A 9,799-nucleotide genomic window follows, 5' to 3' on the forward strand; every position below is an offset into this window, starting at 1 on the left:
ACTAGTACACTGCAGAATTTTGGTTAATATTTAATAGATTTAAGATATTTTCTTCTTGTAATGAAAATACACACAGATTGTCTGGAAAGAAAATGTAATACTTATTCTAACTTTAATAATAGCTGAAACTGATGAAAGAAGTTGCTCCATGAATTCAGGCCATTCAGTAATTTGATAAGATGTGTTTCAATAGATGTTAGTGTGTGTACTAGTATTATAAATGTACACAACAGAAGTATAAAATAAAGTTCTTACAGGAGTAAATAAAACCTATAAGGTGGCGTGATAACACTGTTCATGGTTCAAATCTCAGATTTTTATGTTTGCAACATGCTTTATGGTTTTTATCACACATTAGCTTAATATGGACAGCATGGGATAATGAGTGAAAATCATAACATTTCTGAATTACAAGTGAAATCTAAAAGTAAATATCAGGATCATCCTTCTGTGAAGTGAGCTTCCAAAAAAGCTGTGAAATGCAGGAAGACAATGATCCAAACAGCACATGTTTTTCAACCACTACAGCTGCTTTGGTTGAAGTTTTAATCCTAATCCTGCAGAAATCTTATAAGATTTTTCCCCCATTACTCCTTGCTGTTGTTCAGTAATAAACTGTTTCAACTTCTCTTATACGAACATTTGGGATGTTCTAGGTCATTCATTATGTACGTTGTCATTTAGATCATTTTGAAGCTTTGATCAATACAAAATTTAAAGAATTAGAAAAACAAACAGAAAAGTACATTTAGGAAAAGAAAACAATGAAATGGGAAAGGAACACAGCCTGTAATAAAATATTTTATTGTAAGAAAGAAGCACAAAACAAAGCCCCCCCAGAACATTTAACAATTCAGTTTTATGACATGTGCACTTTGGTAAAACTGGTTCAGTTCCTTCCTTCCTTTCAACTGAAAATTTACTTTTTACCAGGCAACATTTATTTAAGGCCATAGCTTCTTGTTACACTGCAGAGTATATCTATTTCATCAATTTATACTAAGTGCAAAATAATACAAGCATTAAAAAAATTAAAGATTTGATTTATGACAACAAAGGTGCAAAAGTGTCAATATCATTAAAAGGTTGTAAAACAGTGAGAAAAAAGTAAAGAGCATGTAACGTATTCTACCTAAATAATCAACTAGCGATAGATATTAAATCTTTATCCTTTTAGTTAACTATCAGTTCACTTTCTGCAAACTCTCGTTCATTAAAAGCCTCAAGCTGCCTCAGACTCAGTCATTTCATCTTGACCAGGCGTATTTCCATTGTAACTCTCTGGGCTGTTGTCAGAATCCAAGTGTGGATCATCTCTGCTCAGATCTGTGAAGTCCATCTGGAGGGGTCCCAGTAGATCTGCAGTACCTGACAAAGATTCACTTTTAAACATAAAGGTTATTTATGCCAATACCTTCATGTTTCAATGGTAACAGGTCATATGAGCATTAAAGTTGTGTGAGCATGCGCCAGTTTCTTTTATTTCTTTGTACCTGCAGCACTATTGTCACCGTGCAGCTGGTTGTTTGTGTTCTCCCTCACCTCTGGCAGCGGTCCGTCTCTCGTCAGCTGTAAGCAACAATGAAGTGAAAGATAAACAAGCCTGAACTACATCACCTGGAAGTACGCAAATTATTTCAGATAATTCACTCTTACGTAGACACAAACTCATGAGGATTGCAGTCCCGCAGCTGCCGATAAGGGATGTTTTAACAGCAATTATCGGGCCTCCCTTCTCACCTGCTCAGATCTTTGCCCAACACCCAGCAGCTGCCTTATGTAGCTGAGGATGAACAGGAAGCTGAGGAAGGCGAAGTTACTTGACACACCCACCAAAGCCGACAGGAAAGGGTAGTAAAACATCAAATATCTGATGAGAGGAGACAGGAAAAAAGGATAAATTAAAAAGTTGTCATAGTATTATCTTTTGTGAATATGCTTTTTAAAATTAAGATGTAATTTGCATTCAGGTCCAATAAGACTACTGATGAGAAAATCTTTGACTTTCTAGAATTGCTTTGCATCTCTTTTATGCAGTTTCATGTATTTTAATTGAACACTGGCAGTCCACCACATCCTTACCGTCTCACATGAACTGTCTGTGATCCAGAGATATTCTGTAATTCCTTAATGAATACAACTTATAGAAATATCTGATGTTACATTTTTATCATTAAGGCAGTAAAGTGACAGCAGATACATCTTACTGTCTGAATTATCACGTTATAAAGGTCACGAAATTCTTATTTTGTGCAGGTACATGTATGTGTATACAGGAACTCTCACCTTAAGCCAGTGAACTGAGCATGAATGTACAGATGAGCTGAGTAGATCTGGATCTTGCTAGACATGATCTCAATGACAGCTGTAACTGAGGGGGCGTACTGAAGACAAAAAAGGAGAGAACATTTTGTTTTGTTTGCTTTAAATCCCCCCTTCGCGTGTGTCCCCCTCACCTGTGTCCTAAACTCAGGCTCATCCCCAACTTGTTCTCTTTCCCTCCTCCGGAACCCTGGGATGAAACGCAAGTCAACTTACAGGGTCGTCCTTGTACTCTGAGAAGAGCTCCACCTCCAGCACTTGTTTCTGCTCGGCCACTCCACTCAGAAAGGCCGGGAGGAACAGCAATGTTCCCAGAGTCTTCAGCAGGTCAGACCGGTATCGCAGCATGCCCTGAACACGACATAACAGCAGATGTCACCCCTCGGAGATAGTTTCAGTGATGGCAGAATCATTTATGCTGTCGTGGTACTGATTTTTAATAAGCACTGTAAAAGCTGATCTCAGTGGGGACTCTTTCTTTTATGGATCTATGCCAGTGGCCATCAACCCTGGTCCTCGAGATCTACTATCCTGCAGGATACTCAGGACTGTGTCATTAATATACTTGTGCAGACTTTGATGACAAGCTGGTAACAATCATTGATTAGAATCAGGCGTTGATGCCGGGAACCATCTAAAACATGCAGGACCGTAGATCTTGAGGACCAGGGTTGAAGACCACTTGATCTATGCTGATGAACAAAAGCCGTGCTGAGTTTCAGTTCCTCTGTGAGTGTGAACCTCAGGTCCAGGAAGTTAGGAGTTGGTGCAAAAACTACATTTCATGCTAAACAGTTCATACTGCATCAACTAGTAGAAAAAAGAAAAAGTACCATAAGAAAAAAGCCCACCATCCACAGACAGCTGGTGAAAACAAATAACATTTTTGAATAACTTTTGGACATAATGGACACAGCATCTTGTGATCTAAAGAGGCATGAGACCACTTATAGCTTGTTATCAGTGCGAAGATCAAAGCGTGGCATACTGTACGTAGTGGTAACGTTCTGGAAATGATGTATTTCAGCAAGAAATCCCTAAATCCCATTTTACAATTGTTCTGAAAGTAGTCATGATGATGAATGATGGATTTTTAGTAGTTACTGTAATATACTGTAATATAATTTATTATTTTGCCTAGTTCTAGTAATCTCTCTCTTTTCAAATCTTTCAACATTGTTTTACACAATCTTTCGCCAGCGGTGTAGTCTGCACGCAGTCCAGACCTGTCACCTAGGGAAAACACGTGCCACATTAGGAAATGAAAAATGTTTCCGTTTTGGTGCAGCAAGGTTTGCATGTCATACAGGGAGACACGCAATGATCTTAAAATGTGATTCAGTTGAACACTGTCATATCAACACCCCTATTTTGCTGTCCTACTTATTAGATGGCTGTTGCACCCGTTTTCAGACAGTAAACAGTGTGGGCTTTTTTATTGTTTTAAGTGACTGTTTAGATATATTTCCTGTTTATGTCATGCATCCCTTTTGCCTGAGTCCCCAGGACACTGAGAGCACCTTCTGCCACAGTAATTCTGCACATGCATAAGCAGCTCTAATCTGGCTCTGCAGGCTTTGCGATTGAAAGGTTATTATGCGTCAGCGCTGTACTCACAAAGCGAGAGCTGGAGGCCTTCAGCAGCTGATTTGCCTGAGAAACATAAAGCCACATCCATCAATACAAATACTGATTTATTTATTTTTTACTGCAGTTTGCTGTGTAGCCACCCAGGAGGGTATGTCTTACAGAGCGAGCAGAGGCAGCAATTTGCCCTCCCTCCTGAGTGAAACAAGTTGTTTTGATCATGAACATCCCTAACTCCTGATTGGTTGGGCAATCAGGCATCTCCAGCTGCAAAGAGATCTGATAGACCTGGCCGAAAGTCAGCACCTGCATAAACAGAGAGAAAAATCCTAACATGCATGAAGACGTGAATATTTAGTACAGCAGAGTAAATATTCCAAGAGATCAATCCACACAGACGTACGTGTTTCTTGTTTTTCATCAGAGAGATATTGGCCACAGGAATAGAGCATGGAAAAGAAGATGGAGAAACACAGTCTGTCCTGAGGAAAAAAACACAAAAATGAATGCAAAACAGACGGAATAATTACAATACCGTTGTGAAACTACAGTTTTGAGTTGGCAGCTGCTCATGATTGTACACACAGACCTGTAGTAATAGTGCACAGGAGTAGAAAAAGCTGCCCTGGGCATATATGAATAATAAAAGCTCCCATATAAAAAGGCAGCGATCATGAGGAGCAGAAGGATGACAGAGAGCACAGTGAAGCCCTGTGCAACTCTTTGGCGGGCTCGTTGAATCGCTGTGGTGACAGCATTTTGGAGCTTCAGCAGGGCCTGACCAACGATAACTGTGACTTCTTCGAAATACTCCGAAGGCAAATGGTTATCTTGATCCATAAAATCTGAAACAAATGAATAAAAATCAATGCAATAGATTATTATATGTAACTAATCAAAAGTGATTGTGTAGAAATTATGCTGAAGGGAACACACTGACCCAGTTAAGGGGAGGGTTCATTACGCAAACAGTGAAATTGTAATTTTTCATGAAAAATGATCTTTGAATTTTTTTAGAAGGGAGACACACAAAGCACTCCATACAACCCCAAAATCTCAGTGTGACAAATGCCATTATGGATTAAGGACACATGCCTTTATAGTTAAAAGTACAGAGATCTGAAAAAAACCACAGAGCCCAATGACAGTCACAAGAAAAAGCCTATCATATCAGATGACTCCAAACTCTGACAACATTCAGCTGCCACTTTGACTGTATTGTACGTGTCAATATGCAAGTGAGAAATATGTTATGGAAACAGTAACATGATGTGGAACAAAGTGAGTGGATAATTTGTTACAATAACTAGCCCCCATCCCTCCATTATCTATACCTGCACCTCCCTGTTTAGGGTGACAGGGATCTGCTGGAGCCTAAACAGCTCTCTTTGGGTGAAAAGCAGGCGTACGCCCTGAACAAGTCACCAGACCAGGGCCACATTTAGACAAACAAGTCTCAAACTCACAAGAAATTTAGAATCACCAATAAACCTGAAATACATGGGTTTTTTTTACTGTGGGCCGCAAGCCGAGGGAGAACATGCAAACTCTCCGCAGAAAGACGTCCGCTGCGATTCAGACCAGGAACCTGCTTGCTAAGAGGCAACAGCACTAATCTACAAGAAGTCAATCTGCCCTGACTAGTCCCCACTTTCTGTAGAATCAAGTTATCTTATTTTTGTTTAATTTAAGTGAGATATTTAACCAGTGAAAGAGGGAGGAAGATTTTCAGATCAAGACTTTCACTCACAAGATTACACTGTGAAATGTATTTGAACACAAAACATTTGGAAAACATCCAATAATACATTTATCCAGTAGCAATGTGCCTTCAACTGTCCTCTGTGTTGATGCAAGAGCTCACCTCTGGTTACTGTTGGCCAACTGTAAGACGTTACGAAATCCCTCCCCGAAGTCCTTCAGTGCACGCTGGTCTTGATGAAATGAAAACAGGACTCCTCTTAAATATCTTGACACTGGTGTCTCAAAAAGCTGCAATTGGACAGGGTTTAGTCCATCCCACATTATTAAAGACGCTACTCCCAACACGGGTAGCGTTCTTGACTATGACATTAGGAAGAAGACTTGAGAAAATCAAACATCTACAGATGCAGCCAGTCTTTTCACTGTAGAAAAGACTGGAAAATGTCTGCTTAGTCTGAGATAGTGTTCATGTCAAGGTCAATTATAGTTTCCTCAGACACATTTTCTTGGCTTTCAAAAAGAAAAAAAGAAAAAAGGCAAGGCAAGTTAATTTATATAGCACAATTCAACACAAGGTAATTCAAAGTGCTTTACATGGACATTAAAAGTGGCAAGACATAATTAGACAGTAAATAACAAATAAGATTGAATAAAATTATGAATAAGATGATAAGTCAGGCAAACATGTTTTTGGACTGTGGGACTTATAGTTCTATTTTGAAGATAAATAACATTAAACTAACATTTAAAGTTATTCAATGAAGTTTGTATAAGGAAATCGTGGTATTTTTGTTCATTTCACATGCATAAGTAAATCAGAAAATAGATTGATGGGTGTAAATTTAGAGATTTTTTTATAAACAATTGCTTGTCATAATAAATGTTGGTATATAGATCCTAGTTTTTTAGCCAGATGTAGCCAAATGTTATGTTTTTTTTCTACGAAACATGAAATTCAGATTTTTGTACTTAATAATAATAATACTTAATAATTTGGTGATGATTTATGAGAATGTAAGTAAAGCTAGCGTCAAACTGAACATCGTCATACTTAATTGCAAGCTCAGGAATGCCTGGTAAACACCTTCTTCTTGTAACAAGCTAAATGAAATAAAGACAACCTCATGTCTAAAAGTTAAAGACTGTACTTTATCACCATTCAGTGGGACAAAATGGGCCCCAAGCAAATGTTTGAGTTCCACTCGTGGTTAGTATGAAATAATACCCCCTTCCTCAAGTAACACGGTTTTTAAAAGGTTTTTGCGGCCAGAAAAGAGCCTTCTTTCCTCTAAGAAGAGCTCTCTAGTTCCTTGACATTCATGGAACATCTAACTGCTCTTTTAAAGTCTTCAATTTTTAATTTCTAAAGTCAAAGGGTTGAGGACGTTGCAGCAAAATATTACGGTTGTGATTCTCCAGGTAGGCGTTATGAAATGCTTTTTTTTTTACTTTTTATTTATTATTTTCAGCTTATACAGTACAACAAACAAACAAAAAATCAAACAGACAGAAACATGGGGGCTCCTGTAGATGATGTTATATCATGACAATGTCCAATCAGCTCAAGTGACTTGTTTAACTGATAGCGTCCTCTATTCCTCCAATAAAGGCATACCAGTTCACCCATTTCCTTTGGAAGATCGCTCCTTTGGACCTCAAACAGAAAGTCATCTTCTCCATTGCATATATGTCTCTAACTCTGTCCATCCACTGATTAAGATCTGGGGTCTCAGGTTTATACCAGTTCTTGGTGATTGTCTTTTTACAAGCCATTAGCAATATTTTGCACAGATACCAGTCTTCCTTCTTAATCACATCATCTGTCAAATCACAGAAATACAGAACTTTAACATCATTAGGAACCTTATATCCCAAAATCTTTCCCACAGCGATGTTTTCCCAGAAAATGTGGATTTTTGGACATAACCAGAAGATATGAGAGTGATCAGCGGATCAAATTTTTCCAACCAAATATTCTCCACTTCTTTGAACTGGATGAATGCTGTGCACTCCACATTGAACGCCAATCCTCCTGCAACATTTCTATGTTTAGTTCTTTCTCCCATTTTACTTTAATATATCCTGTGTTGTACCCGTTCTGTTTCTGATGAAATGCTTTTTGGATCATTATCGTGTTGTAAAAGGTAATTTTCAGATGTTTGTACAGTCTGTGATGGTTTCTTCCAGAAATTCCCAATATTTAATTGGATGTACGTAGTTAACTCTCAAACATCGAAGTTTTTCCTGCTTTTAGGTGCAACATAAGCCCTAAACATGAGCACACAAGAGAAGCGTGACCTCAGGGCTTTCTGTCAAAAATGTATTTGTGAATCAGAGGCTTTTCAAAATGCAGCAGCCACCTTTGTGTTTTGATTCCAGTCTTTTCCAAACCAAATCACGTAATTTTGTTGCTTAAAATGAACTTACAAACAAAAAAATATGAAGCTTGCAATTCCAGTAAAACCAATGAAAAATATTGTTAGGATTTGAAATTTAAAAAATGAATTTCTCCAAATATTTTATTCAATATTTGCTAAGGTTATGTTTACTCCACATAACCAAAAATCAGAGTTGTTTAGATTTTTTAGATTAAATGTACAGGTGAGACTGCAGTAAAGGCTTTCTTCTGATCTTCATCATTAGGGAAAAAATGCTCAAAACTCTGTGCAGTGTTTAAGCTATATCTTTTGGACGTAATGTAATCTTCTTCTCACTCCAGAGGTGTCAAAACTGTTGCATATTATTGCATGAGAATTAAGACTGACTATGATAATGATGTTTTAGGTATAAGCCATTATATACTGTATAAGACAAACTTAAAGCCTCGAGCCTCCAATCACCAAGCTGATTGAAAGGAAACCTTACTGTGAATATCCAATAACACATTTGTTTTAAAAACCTCAGTCTGACTCTGTTTTCAAAGAAAATAAGTAGCAATTCAATTCAATTTTATTTATACAGCCTCTATTACAACAGAAGTTGTCTTTAGGCGCTTTCCAGAGAGCCAAGAAATGCCCGCATCACAGAGCTCAAACATCATTAGGCCTTGGTCGTCCCAGCCATATGTGATCCTTGTTGGTTCTGTTGTAACTGCTGGATCTTCATGTTCATCACTTTAATCACAGCTTGTTTCATTGCATGTTTTTCCTGAAGAGTTGGTTGAATTTTCTCTATCTGCTTAATGAGGAAGTCTATTTTGCGTTTGAAGAATCCTTTTGAGGCATCCACCTTCTTTTCAACATTGAGCTGGAGAGAGGTACAAGAAGCTCCTTTCCTTTATTGCTTGCGATCAGGGCATTCAAACTAGGTTTTCTGTCAACGTATGTGGTCTGGACAGCCTTGAACTGAGCTATGGAATATGTTAAGAATTCAACCTCCTGGTCCAGTTGGTTTTTCAGTCCCTGCAACTGAGGGAGGGAGAGGTCTGTGATGACCAGGCTAAAGAGTTGAACACGCTGAAACAAATATAAAAAGTGGTTTAATCCCGCTTGGATTAAGCTGAAATTGTTGCCACAGCAGATCATGTAGATCAGTTTAGTCCAGTATATGCTGGATGCCCTTCCTGCCACAACCCCACAAGCAAAGGGAGACATACAGCAACCTCACATACATGTGTTGGAGCCAAATACATATTTTATTTTATTTATTTATGTGAACCGGATAGACTTGGTATGATGACAGGTCAAATTAAACTGTTGCTATGGTCACCTGTCAGTGATGGAAGCCAGGTGTGGACAATGAATGAAAAGCCAATCGGTTTTTTACCGTGGCATGGTTGGTATGATATTAGGTGTTTTGTGGAGTATGATACATATTTCTGGGCTCAATATGCAAATAAATGGATTGGTATATCCAAACAGAATATAACTATGGACATTGAATTTTATGGACACGCATTTGTCAAACTTTTAAGACAAACTTGTTGTCCCTTAAGTAGTAATCGCTTATTATAAATTTAGACATAATAAAATAAAATACCATTTTAATACCAAAAAGTGACCAGAAAGGGGAAAGGCAACAACAGTAACAATACATCAACAAAAGACTTATTTTCACATAAACATCATCTGATCGGCCTGCTCTAAACTATTTTGAGAACTCCGATCAAAACCGATAGGGGCACTAAAGGTCGATTGCGATCGGTTGCCAATTGATTGGTTGCCGACCGATCGGTGCATCTCTACTG

At 38.1% G+C, this 9,799-nt stretch overlaps 1 protein-coding gene across 2 annotated transcripts; it reads right to left on the reverse strand.

Moving 5' to 3' along the window:
• Window positions 1–834: 834 nt before the first annotated feature.
• On the reverse strand, window positions 835–5,825 carry LOC133447619 (seipin-like). Of its 2 annotated transcripts, none has more exons than XM_061726342.1 (10): window positions 5,774–5,825; window positions 4,499–4,754; window positions 4,313–4,391; window positions 4,072–4,215; window positions 3,940–3,975; window positions 2,539–2,673; window positions 2,287–2,384; window positions 1,741–1,870; window positions 1,494–1,569; window positions 835–1,368 (listed from the first exon to the last, which is right to left on the reverse strand). In XM_061726342.1, the coding sequence occupies exons 2-10, from the start codon at window positions 4,747–4,749 to the stop codon at window positions 1,223–1,225; spliced, it is 1,095 nt and encodes a 364-aa protein (XP_061582326.1). In that variant the 5' UTR covers window positions 4,750–4,754; window positions 5,774–5,825; the 3' UTR covers window positions 835–1,222. The 2 variants fall into 2 exon arrangements, 1 of the variants encoding a protein (XP_061582326.1); XR_009782926.1 differs by having other exon boundaries at window positions 1,348–1,368; window positions 1,657–1,870.
• Between the last annotated feature and the right edge of the window lie 3,974 nt (window positions 5,826–9,799).

Source organism: Cololabis saira, chromosome 7 (assembly GCF_033807715.1).
Source record: "Cololabis saira isolate AMF1-May2022 chromosome 7, fColSai1.1, whole genome shotgun sequence".
Lineage (NCBI taxonomy): Eukaryota > Metazoa > Chordata > Actinopteri > Beloniformes > Belonidae > Cololabis > Cololabis saira.

Bases quoted from the DNA above. Each gene is read 5' to 3' on its own strand.
- LOC133447619 (XM_061726342.1), bottom strand. From the start codon at position 4,749: ATGGATCAAGATAACCATTTGCCTTCGGAGTATTTCGAAGAAGTCACA. The intron at 4,392-4,498 runs GTCTGTGTGTAC...TTTTTTCCTCAG, and splicing joins CCTGTGCACTATTACTACAG to GACAGACTGTGTTTCTCCAT. The intron at 4,216-4,312 runs GTACGTCTGTGT...CTGTTTATGCAG, and splicing joins TGATGAAAAACAAGAAACAC to GTGCTGACTTTCGGCCAGGT.